The sequence below is a fragment of the Chiloscyllium plagiosum genome, chromosome 5, assembly GCF_004010195.1.
Source record: "Chiloscyllium plagiosum isolate BGI_BamShark_2017 chromosome 5, ASM401019v2, whole genome shotgun sequence".
NCBI lineage: Eukaryota > Metazoa > Chordata > Chondrichthyes > Orectolobiformes > Hemiscylliidae > Chiloscyllium > Chiloscyllium plagiosum.
In genome coordinates this window covers 117,730,513-117,743,239 of record NC_057714.1, presented here as the reverse complement: position 1 = coordinate 117,743,239, position 12,727 = coordinate 117,730,513, and the positions used below count along the sequence as shown (strand labels likewise).

At 48.3% G+C, this 12,727-nt stretch overlaps 1 protein-coding gene across 6 annotated transcripts in view; it reads left to right on the top strand.

The window, feature by feature from the left end:
• The window catches only part of LOC122550181 (myosin-7B-like), a 132,833-nt gene that overhangs the window by 99,089 nt on the left and 21,017 nt on the right, over positions 1–12,727 (top strand). For all 6 annotated transcript variants that reach the window (XM_043690887.1, XM_043690888.1, XM_043690892.1 and 3 more), the window contains exons 35-38: positions 965–1,157; positions 2,791–2,994; positions 4,408–4,533; positions 5,800–5,970. In XM_043690887.1, the coding sequence (XP_043546822.1) occupies positions 965–1,157; positions 2,791–2,994; positions 4,408–4,533; positions 5,800–5,970 (694 nt within the window). The remainder of the gene's footprint in view (positions 1–964; positions 1,158–2,790; positions 2,995–4,407; positions 4,534–5,799; positions 5,971–12,727) is intronic.

The window sequence follows — 12,727 nt, the reverse complement described above, 5'->3', positions numbered from 1 at the left end:
AATTTCCACCACCAGGAAGATAGGAAAACACCCGAGTGGCCAGTGACAAACACTGCCCTTCACATCGAAGGGCAATGCTGTGTGATCAAACAGTGAAGGGGAGGGTAGGGACTAAATAAAAATAGAGTTGGAGCGGGAAATAATGCACCCCACTCCCTGCGGTGCCCACCTCTCCCTGAAGAGCTCCAGGGTGTTGGTGGACACCGCGTGCTCCTTCTCCAAGGACACCCGGGCCCTAACGTAACCGCGGAAGAGGGGCAGGCAGTCAGCCCTAACAACCCCCTCCACGGCCCGCTGCCTGGACCTGATTATGGCCAGTTTGGCCAGGCCCAGGAGCAGACCCACGAGGAGGTCTTTAGACCTGCCCTGCCTCCTCCGTACCGGGTGCCTGAAGATCAGGAGCGTGGGACTGAAGTGCAACCAAAAGCAGAGGAGGAGGTTTTTGAGGAAATCCAAAAGGGAGTGCAAACGCCCACACCCAATATACACGTGGTCCACGGACTCCACAGCACCACAGAAAGGGCTGGGAGTCCATGAGCCACTGCAATCTGCAGATGTAGGGGACTGCTGCGTGCAGCACCCTCCACCCCAGATCCCTGAGGAAAAGGGGAGGACACGCACGTAGAGAACCCTCCACTGGGGATCCCCACCGCCCGGTGGTAAATGGGCAGGCCAAGGCGTGGATACTCCTGTTTATAGCTGTCAGCCAGGGCTGTCTGATCGGACCAGACTAACAGCCCCAATCAGGGAACTCATACTCTATGAGGTCCACCTCGTTGCTGTCACTACAGATGCAATGTTGTTTGACACTGCACCTGGCTCCATTGTCCCCTGGATTCTCCACCCAGGATGTGTATCTTGCTAACTGCTGATGCCAGGGCTATCCCACTCAATGACGTGAATGAACATTATCCCCAAAGCCCTGTGTGTCTCTATCTAACTGGGAGGAACGTCATCTCTGCAGGAGGAACCACCAGCGTACCATAGACATCCTGCAGGCTGACCTGGAGACTGAGATGAGGAGCAGAGCCGAGGCAATCCGAATACAGAAGAAAATGGAGAACGACCTCAATGAGATGGAGCAGCAAATGAACCAAGCGATTCGCCGAGCCAGTGAGGCACAGAGAGCTGTTCGCAACTTACTCTCTCAGACAAAGGTCAGTGTGCATTCGAGCAAAAAACACCCTCACCTCGTCACACTCACTCACTCACACTCACCACGGGAAATCCCTCCTCACACTCAGTTACACCCACCACGGGAAATCCCTCCTCACACTCAGTCACACTCACCACGGGAAATCCCTCCTCACATTTACCGTGGGAAATCCCTTCTCACACTCACTCACCACGGGAAATCCCTCGCGATTCGCCGAGCCAGTGAAGCACAGAGAGCTGTTCGCAACTTACTCTCTCAGACAAAGGTCAGTGTGCTTTCGAGCAAAAAACATCCTCACCTCGTCACACTCACTCATTCACACTCACGGGAAATCCCTCCTCACACTCAGTCACACTCACCACGGGAAATCCCTCCTCACATTTACCGTGGGAAATCCCTTCTCACACTCACTCACCACGGGAAATCCCTCCTCACACTTACCGTGGGAAATCCCTTCTCACACTCACTCACGCTCACCACGGGAAATCCCTCCTCACACTCACTCACTCTACTAGAAATCCTTTCAAACATTCACACTCAAACTCACACTGACTCCGAGAGCCTTTGCTCACCCCTCACAGTCTCATTCACTCTGTGAACCTGTCATGGCCTGACTATCTCCTGCTCTGTCTTCACTGCTCCATCCCTGTTCCTCTCATGGTCCTAGCCACACAATGAGGGGGTAATGATCTGGAGTAACTTTGCTGGGCTCTGAACAAGTGGAAGTTTCACATGCAACATGAACACCAGCTTGGGCCTGATGGGCCAAATGGGCTGCGTCTGTGTTGAGAATGGACAGCTCTTTCAAAGATCTGTCCCAGGCACCGCGGGCCGAACGGCCTCCTCTGTGTTCTCTCATTCTACAATCTTTCATCTAGTATAATCTCCGAATCGGACCAATCGGGAAACAGTGGCGAGACATGACACTGGATACAGACAATGTCACAACAGCAAGACTTTTGCTCAATCCCATTAGAATGTTTGTTTCACTTTGGGACATGGGGTGGGGTTGGGAGGGGGTGGTGTATGGGATGTGTGTTATCCATTGTGAAACAACGTTTCACAGGCCTCCATCCATCGCCAATACCTAGCCCTTGGCAATAACACTGCCTCTCATTGAGTAGAAAGTGAGGTCTGCAAATGCTGGAGATCAGAGCTGAAAATGTGTTGCTGGAAAAGCGCAGCAGGTCAGGCAGCATCCAGGGAACAGGAGAATCGACGTTTCGGGCATAAGCCTGAAGAAGGGCTTATGCCCGAAACGTCGATTCTCCTGTTCCCTGGATGCTGCCTGACATGCTGCGCTTTTCCAGCAACACATTTTCAGCTCTGCCTCTCATTGAGTCAGGCATTCAGACCCCAACATCCCTGACGTCCATTTCCTTGCTCCTCGGATGCTGCCTGACCTGCTGTGCGTTTCCAGCAACACTCTCTCAATTCATCCTTTTGTGTCAGCCAGGGCTCCCTGATTGGGCCAGATTAATAGCCCCAGTCGGTGAACTCGTGTTCTCGGAGGTGCGGCTGCCTGACCTTGATCCAATGGTTACTCATTGTGCAGTGTGCTGTCCTCTGTGCTGTCAGTGAATTACCTCCCCTCTCCCTCCTTGCTCACCACTCTCTCTCTGCTCTTCGGCCAGGAATTACAGGCTCAGCTGGAGTCCAGCTCTCAGCTGAACGAGGGCCTGAAGGAGGAGCTGAATGTGTCAAACCGCCGTGTAATTACACTGACCGCTGAGCTCGAGACCGTGAGAAACCTGCTGGAGACCGCAGAACGCAACTGTAAAACAGCGGAGCAGGAACTGCAGGATGGACGAGACAGATCAGAAATGATTCTCTCTCAGGTATCTCATCATCTCTAAATTCAAATGGTCGAGCGTTAGATCACTGACTCTTATTGGCGTGCAGTGAGAACCACTGGTCAGTGCAGACGCGAGGGGCCGAATGGCCTCTCTCCGCATTGTAGTGATTCTGTGATTATGTGATTAGATAAACAGTTGGGATTTTCCGACAATCGACAATGGATTCCTGGTCATCGTTACACTCTCAATTCCAGATTTGTTTTTTCCTTTTCCATTGAATTCGATTTCCACCATCTGTTTGTGGCGGAATTCAAACCCATGTCCCCACAACATTATCTGGGTCGGTGGATTAACAGTCCAGCGATGTTCTTTAGGGAAAGAAACTGGCGTCCTCACCTGGTCTGGCCTACATGTGACTCCAGACTCACAGCAACGTGGTTGACTCTTAATCGCCCTCAGAGCAATTAGGGATGGGCAATAACTGCTGGCCTAGTCAGTGATGCCATCATCCTGTGAATGAATAAACAAGAAAGAAACAAATTGGAACGCCATCGTTCCCATATCCCAGGAGGGAAACAGGAAATGAGGGGAATCGAGTGGACAGAACCTGCCATAAGACCTGTGCTGCCTTTGAGTCCTTTGTAACGTCTTCCTCTGCCCCAGTTCACGGAGACTTTGTGACTCAGTGGGCCATGATTCCATCGGATTTACTAATGTCCTTGAAGGACCATCCTCACGTGGTCTGGCCTACAGGTGACTCCAGACCCACAGCAATGTGGTCGACTCTTACCTGCCCTCTGGGCAATTAGGGATGAGCAATAAATGCTGGCCTCACCACTGATGCCTTCATCCTGAGCAGAAAGGTGATTTTGAACTTATGCAAGACACTGGTTAGACCTCAGCTGGAGTGCTGTGTACGGTCATTGGCGCCATATTACAGGAAAGATGCAAATGTATTGGAGAAAATGCAGAAGCGATTTCTGAGAATGAGTGCAGGGATGAGAGCCTTCAGTGATGAGGACTGATTGAGGAAGTTGGGACTATTCTCCTCGGACAGAAGAAAGCTGAGAGGGAGGTCTGATAGAGGTTTTCAGATAGAGCGGATAGGGAGAAACTGTCCCTTCTCGTAAAAGGAACAAGAACGAGAAGACGTGGAGTTAAGGAGTGAAGTGAGAAAGACATTTTCACCCAGTGAGTTATTGGGGTGTAGAGTGCACTGCCTGGAAACGTGGTAGGGGCTGGTTCAACTGAAGCATTCTAGAGGGGTATTGGATGGTTATTTGGATAAGATTGTGTGCGGGCATGTGGGGCAAAGGCAGGAGATTGGCACTAGGTCATACAGCCAGGCTAGTTAGCAGAACCAGTGCAGAGGTGATGGGCTGAATGGCCTCCTCTGCACTGTAATAAGTATGTGATTTGACGGTAAACTCATGCACTTTCCTCTCGCACCTGCAGAACATAAACTACCTAAATCAGAAGAAAAAGTATGAATATGACATTGAGCAACTGAACCAGCAAGTTGAGAAATTGGTGCAGGAATTCCGGATGGAAGCTGAGAACTTCCGGAAGGCCAAAACTGAGGTAAGTACAACACAGTGTTCTGACTGGGCACGAAACACTGACTCTGCTTTCTCTCTCTACAGGTGCTGCCGGACCTGCTGAGTTTCTCCAGCACCTTCTGGATTTGTTTCAGATTTCCAGCATCCTCAGTTCTTGCTTTTATTTCATTTCAGCGCTTTTTTTAAAAATGAGTTCACATCCTGCCTGATCCCTATCTGTCACTATCCCTAACCCTGTGTAATATTCCCAGCTCCACAAACTCTACTCCCTGTCAGAACCTGACTTACATTAAAATTGTGCTGACAAGTGGCAAGTAACATTCATGCCATACAAATGGGGGGGTGGTCGAGATTAAAGTGGTGCTGGAAAAGCACAGCAGTTCAGGCAACATCCGAGGAGCAGGAAAATCAAGGTTTCGGGCAAAAGCCCTTCATCAGGAATGCAGGCCCGAAACGTTGATTTTCCTGCTCCTCGGATGCTGCCTGACCTGCTGTGCTTTTCCAGCACCACACTAATCTAGACTCTGGTTTCCAGCATCTACAATCATTGTTTTTACCTGTGCCAAACAAATGCCAGGCTATGACCATCTCCAATAAGAGACAATCTTACCACCGCCCCTTGACATTTGATGGTGTTACCATCACTGAATCCACCACTATCAACATCCTGGGGGTTACCATTGACCAGAAACTCAACTGGACTCACCACATAAACACAGTGGCTACAGGAGCAGGTCAGAGGCTAGGAACATTACAGTGAGTAACTCACCTCCTGACTCCCAAGAGCCTGTTCACCATCTGCAAGGCACAAGGCAAGTATACTCCCCACCAGCTTGGAGGGGTATAGCCCCAACAACACTCAAGCAGCTCACTTGGTTAGTACCACATCCATGAGCATACACTCCTTCCATCATTGACTCTGCAGAAATGTACCAAAGATCCTCCAACCCAGCTATTGTGGCCCTAGTCTTTAACAGTGGCAGTCTACTCTCTCCAAGTTTCAGTTTGAGTTGGTTGGACAGTATTTGGAATTGGACTGGGGACCCTGGAAACGCAAAGAGGCTGCCCCCGTTCCTGAGGAGGCCTGGGCAGAAAGACTGACCGAGAGTTCCAGCCAGTTTAAAAATAACCTTTAGAACAGGGGTCATTCTTCCTATTCTTGCCCCCTCACCCTCCCTGCCCTCACCCTCCCTGCCCTCACTCTCCCTGCCCTCACCTTCCCTGCCCTTACCCTCCCTGCCCTGCACAGTTCAGAGAGTGCTGACTGCACGTGTTTCTCATTGTTCAGGTTATGGCTGTGACTGAGAAGCTGAAGAGAGAACAGGAAATCAACTCCAGCCTGGAACTGGCCAAAAAGAGCCTGGAACAGATGGTCAAAGACTTGCAGGAACAGCTGGATGAAGCTGAGATGGGGGCACTGAAAAGCAGCAAGAAGCAGCTGCACAAGATGGAGGCTCGGGTGAGAGGTCCAGAGCTGGGTAACCCACACTGTACAGTATCCATGGAAACCAGGCCCTCCATCGTACAATATCCATGGAAACCAGGCCCTCTGTTATACAGTACCCATGGAACTCGGTTCCCCTCACACAGTATCCATTGGAATCAGGCTGCCATCATGGTATCCATGGAAACCAGGCCCCCACTGGACAATGCCCATGAAAACCAGGCCCTCCATTATACAGTATCCATGGAAACCAGGTCACCATCGTATAGTGTCCATGGAAACCAGGCGCTTATCGTTCAATATCCATGGAAACTAGGTCCCAATCGTAGAGTATCCATGGAAACCAGGTTCCCATTGTTCAGTGACCGTGGAAGCCAGACCTCCATCATACAGTATGGAATATGAGCCTTGAATTGGCAAACAGACCCTCCTACATGAATCACAAATGTTTAGTTTGCAGGTATAGCCTGTAATTGAGAAAGGCAATGGCGTGTTGGCCTTTATTGCAAGGGGCATGGGGTATCAAACTAGGGAGGACTCACTACAACTGTGCAATGAATGAATGAATATATCAAAGTCAGTGGCAGTGAAAGAGAGTGCGAGCATGTTCCTGTAAGGGTGAAGATTGTGACCCAAAATTCCTGAGAACCCTGGAAAAGTCAAGGAACGTACAGGGTTGAACCAGGAATAAAAGTGAAGCTTTTGGTAGATACCAACAGCTTAGAGAACCTGAAACCAGAGGAGACTGAGAGGGGGCCATGATTGAGGTGTTCACAGCTATAGAGGGGTAGAACAGGAGAAGTAGGGACAGAACCTTTCCCTTGGTGGAGGGATCAATGATCAGAGGGACATTGACCTGTTTGAGAGGAATATCTCTTATACCCAGAGGGAGGGAGGTGGGAATCTGCCTGTGAGGCTGTTAGAGGCAGAAACCCTCATGATAAAAGGAAAAAAGTAAATTACTGTAACGTAACGGGCTCTACGGCCCTCCAAGTCTGTGCCGATCCAGATCCTCGATCTAAACCTGCTGCCTTTTTTTGAAGGATCAGTATTCCTTGCTCCCTGCCCATTCATGTACCTGTCTAGATACATCTTAAATGACACTAGCGTTCCCGCTTTCATTGGTGATACATTCCAGGCCCCCACCCACCCTCTGCGTGGAGAACTTTCCAAGCATATCTCCCCTAAACCTTGACCCTCTCATTTTGAACTTTAGTAATTGAGTTCTGCACTCTGGGGAAAAAGCCTTCTTGCTATCCACTCCGTCTATACCTGTCATAATTTTGTAAACCTCAATCAAGTTCTCCCTCAACTCCATCTTTCTAATGAAAATAATCCTAATCTACTCAACCTCTCCTCATAGCTAACACCCTCCATATCAGGCAACATCCTGGTGAACCTCCTCTGCACCATTTCCAAAGCATCCACATGCTATTGGTAATATGGCAACCAGAACTGTACGCAGTATTCCAAATGTGGCTGAGCGAAAGTCCTATACAACTGTAACATGACCTGCCAACTCTTGTACGCAATAACCCGTCCAATGAAGGAAAGCATGCAGTATGCTGCCTTTACCACTCTATAGACCTGTGTTGCCACCTTCAGGGAATAATGGACCTGAACATCCAGATCTCTCTGTACATCAGTTTTCCCCAAGACTTATCCATTTACTTTATAGTTCGCTCTTGAATTGGATCTTCCAAAATGAACGCAAACGAACTGGTGGCCTGAAGTAAATCTACTTTAGTGCAAGGAGTATAGTGGGTAAGGCAGGTGAATTTATTGCTTGGATTGGTGCCTGGGAGTATGACATTATTGCAATCACAGAGACTTGGTTGAAGGAAGGGCATGATGATTGGCAACTAAATGTTCCAGGATATAGACACTTCAGACCACACAGGGAGGGAAATAAAAGGGGGTGGAGTTGCATTGCTGGTCTGGGACAATATCACGGCTGTGCTAAAGGAGGACACTATGGAGGGCTGGAGTAGTGAGGCATTTTGGGTGGAGCTGAGAAATAAGAAGGGTGCAGTGACATTGTTGGGGCTGTATTACAGGCCTCCCAACAGTGAGCGTGAGGTAGAAGAACAAATAGGTAAACACACTATGGAAAGATTCTGGATTAGTGGTGCTGGAAAAGCACAGCAGTTCAGGCAGCATCCGAGGAACAATAAAATCGACATTTTGGGTAAAAGCCCTTCATCAGGAATACAGTATTCCTGTATCCTGTGTTCCTGATGAAATGCTTTTGCCCGAAACATCGATTTTACTGCTCCTTGGATGCTGCCTGAACTGCTGTGCTTTTCCAGCACCTCTAATCCAGAATCTGGTTTCCAGCATCTGCACTCATTGTTTTTACCTAGATGATGGAAAGATGTGGAGGCAACAGGGTGGTGGTCAAAGAGTCATAGAGATGTACAGCATGGAAACAGACCTTTCGGTCCGACCCGTCCATGCTTACCAGATATCTCAACCCAATCTAGTCCCACCTACCAGTACCCAGCCCATATCCCTCCAAACCCTTCCTAGTCATATACCCATCCAAATGCCTCTTAAATGTTGCAATTGTACCAGCCTCCACCACTTCCTCTGGCAACTCATTCCATACACTTACCACCCGCTGCGTGAAAAAGTTGCCCCTTAGGTCTCTTTTATATCTTTCCCCTCTCACCCTCTAGTTCTCGACTCCTCGACCCCAGGGAAAAAACTTTGTCTATTTATCCTATCCATGCCCTTCATAATTTTGTAAGTATGCTGCCTTTACCACTCTATAGACCTGTGTTGCCACCTTCAGGGAATAATGGACCTGAACAGCCAGATCTCTCTGTACATCAGTTTTGCCCAGGACTTTTCCATTTACTGTGTAGTTCGCTCTTGAATTGGATCTTCCAAAATGCATCACCTTGCATTTGTCCAGACTGAACTCCACCTGCCACTTCTCTGCCCAGCTCTCCAATCTATCTATATTCTGCTGTATTCTCTGACAGTCCCTACACTATCTGCTACTCCACCAAGCTTAGTGTCATCTGCAAACATGCTAATGAGGCAAACTACACCTTACTCAAAATCATTTATGTATATCACAAACAGTAGTGGTCCCAACACGGATCCCTGTGGGATGCCACTGGTCACAGGTCTCCATTTTGACAAGCTCCCTTCCACAACTACTCTCTGTCTCCTGTTGCCCAACCAGTTCTCTATCCATCTAGCTAGAACACTCTGGACCCCAAGCGACCTCACCTTCTCCATCAGCCTACCATGGGGTACCTTATCAAATGCTTTACTAAAGTCCATGTATATGACATATACAACCCTTCCCCCATCAATCAACTTTGTTACCTCCTGAAAGAATTCTATTAGGTTTGTAAGACATGACCTTCCCTGCATAAAACCATGCTGCCTATCACTGATAAGCCCATTTTCATCTAAATGGGAATAGATCCTGTCCCACAGCATCTTCTCCAGCAGCTTCCCTACCACTGACGTCAGGCTCATCGGTCTATAATTACCTGGTGTATCCCTGCTACCCTTCTTAAACAAGGTGTCAACATTTTATTTTTCCTCCCTGGGACCAGTGGGAGACAGAGCAGAGGTGACATGGAGACCAGGATGGTGCTGGGAAGGTAAGGACTTGGTAAATATTTGGGTGTGACTAAACCCAAGATACTACACATGTAGTATTTCCCTCCAGCGCTCCCCTCCTCTAACCAGAAGAGAAAGACTCTGTAAGGTAAGATTTTTATTTTTTTCTCTTTCTTTCATATATTGAAGTGCATTGTCTGGTTTTAGTTAGTTGATATAAAGCTAAGGCTTACAATGTCAGGGAACCTCAGACCCGTGCCTCTTGCTTGATGTGGGAGCTCAGGGACGTGGCTGACGTTCCTGACTCTTACACTTGCAGGAAGTGTGTCCAGCTGCAGCTTTTGTTTAACCGCATGCCAGCTCTGGAGCTGCGGACGGACTCACTATGGAGCATCCACGATGCTGAGGAAGTCGTGGATAACACGTTTAGTGAACTGGTCCCACCGCAGGTTAGAATTGCTGAGGGAGACAGTGAATGGGTGACCAAAAGGTTGAAAAAGCGTAGGAAGGCAGTGCAGGTGTCCCCTGTGGTCATCTCCCTCCAAAACAGGGGTACCATTTTGGATACTGTTGGGGGAGATGGCTCACCAGGGAGGGCAGCAGTTGTTAGGATCATGGCACCATGGCGGGCACTGCTGTTCAGAAGGGCAGGAAATAGACTCATAGGACCATAGTCATAGGGGATTGTATTGTGAGGGGAGTAGATAGGCAGTTCTGTGGCCGAAAACGGGACTCCCGGATGGTATGTTGCCTCCCAGGTGCTCAGGTCAGGGATGTCACCCATCGGCTGCAGAGCATTCTAAAAGGGGAGGGGGAACAGGCAGTTGTCTTGGTGCATATAGGCATCAACGATATAAGTACAAAACGAGATGAGGTCCTGAAAGCAGAATGCAGGGAGCTAGGAGAGAAGTTAAAGGGGAGGACCTCAAAGGTAGCGATCTCAGGATTACTACCAGTGCCACGTGCTAGCCAGTGTAGAAATGAAAAAATAGGCAGGATGAACAGGTGGGGCTTGAGAGATGGTGTAGGAGGGAGGGGTTCAGATTTGTTGGACACTGGGACTGGTTCTGGGGAAGGTGGGACTATTACAAATTGGACGGTCTACATCTGAACCAGACCGGGACTAATGTCCTTGGGGGAGTTTTTGCTACTGCTGTTGGGGAGGGTTTAAAACTAATGTGGCAGGGGGCTGGGAACCACAAGAGAAAACAAGTAGGCAGCGAGGTGGAGACTGTAAGAATTATGAAGATAACATTAAGGAAAGAATAAACAGAGAGCAGGTGAGCGCAAAAGAACTGGTGGCCTGAAATGCATCTACTTTAATGCAATGAGTATAGTGGGTAAGGCAGGTGAACTTAGGGCTTGGATTGGTGCCTGGGAGTACGACGTTATTGCAATCACAGAGACCTGGTTGAAGGAAGGGCATGATGATTGGCAACTAAATGTTCCAGGATATAGACACTTCAAACCACACAGGGAGGGAAATAAAAGGGGGGTGGAGTTGCACTGCTGGTCAGGGACGATATCACAGCTGTGCTAAAGGAGGACACTATGGAGGGCTGGAGTAGTGAGGCATTATGTGTGGAGCTGAGAAATAAGAAGGGTGCAGTTACATTGTTGGGGCTGTAATACAGGCCTCCCAACAGTGAGTGTGAGGTAGAAGAACAAATAGGTAAACAGAATATGGAAAGATGTAGAGGCAATAGGGTAGTGGTGGTGGGAGATTTTAATTTTCCCAACATTGAATGGGATGCATTTAGTGTCAGAGATCTGGATGGGGCAGAGTTTGTAAGAAGCATTCAGGAGAGTTTCCTTGAGCAGTATGTCAATAGTCCGACAAGGGAAGGGGCCATATTGCACCTGGTGTTGGGGAATGAGTCAGGCCAGGTGGCAGAAGTTGCGGTGGGGGATTTCATTGGGAACAGTGACCACAATTCTGTAAGTTTTAGAATACTCCTAGACAAAGATGAGAGTGGTCCTAAGGGAAGAGTACGAAACTGCGCCAAGGCCAATTATATCAAAAATTAGACAGGAGCTGTGAAATGTGGATTGGACACAGCTATTTGAAGGGAAGTCCACATTTAATATGTGGGAGGCTTTCAAAGATAGGTTGAAGGTAGTGCAGGATAGGCATGTCCAAAGGGTAGGAAGGGCAAGATTTGTGAACAGTGGATGACAGGATAAACTGTACGACTAGCCAAGAAGAAAAGGAAAGTGTACATAAGGTCCAGGCAGCTAAGAACAGAACGGGCCCTGGACGAATTTCGGGAGAGTAGTGCCAGTCTTAAATGAGGAATCAAGCAGGATAAAAGGGGTCATGAAATAGCTTTAGCAAGCAAAATTAAGGAGAATTCCAAAGCCTTTTATTCTTATATAAGAAGCAAGTGGGTAAGTAGAGAAAAGATTAGTCACTAAAGGATAAGGAAGGAAGGCTGTGTGTCGAACCTGAGAAAATAGGTGAGATTCTGGATGATTACTTTGTATCAGAGTTTACTGAGGAGAGGGACATGATGAGTATTGAGATTAGAGATAGAATTTTGATTAGTCTAGATCACATTGACATAACTAGGGAAGAAATGTTGGGTATGCTATAGGTTGTTAAGATGGACAAATCCCCAGGACCGGATGGGATCTATCCCAGGTTGCTGAGGGAGGCGAGAGAGGAAATAACTGGGGCCCTGACAGATTTCTTTGTGGCATCCTTAAATACAGGTGAGGTGCCGGAGGACTGGAGGGTTGCTCATATTGTCCCCATGTACAAGAAGGGTAGTAGGGATATTCCGGGTAACTACAGACCAGTAAGCCTAACGTCAGTGGTGGGAAAGTTGCTGGAGAAGGTAGAGAGGGATAAAATCTATTTATATTTGGAAAAGAATGGGCTTACCAGTGATAGGCAACATGGTTTTGTGCGGGGGAGATCGTGCCTTACAAGAAAGAATCCACTATACTCACTACTGCAGCCTTTCTCTTGGACAGACTTAAAACAACAATTAACTTATCTGATTTTGTGCTGCGAACTTCACCCAACAGTTCCTCCAAGATTAGTTGTGAAATTCACTGTTTGTTAATTTTCCCAGATGCACTCTGATGTCCAGCGACACATGAATTCAAAGACAGCAAAGGCAGTAACTGTGCAGGTTCTCTCTCTCTCTCTCTTTCTCTCCTGCACTGTCCTCACCATGTGTATCCT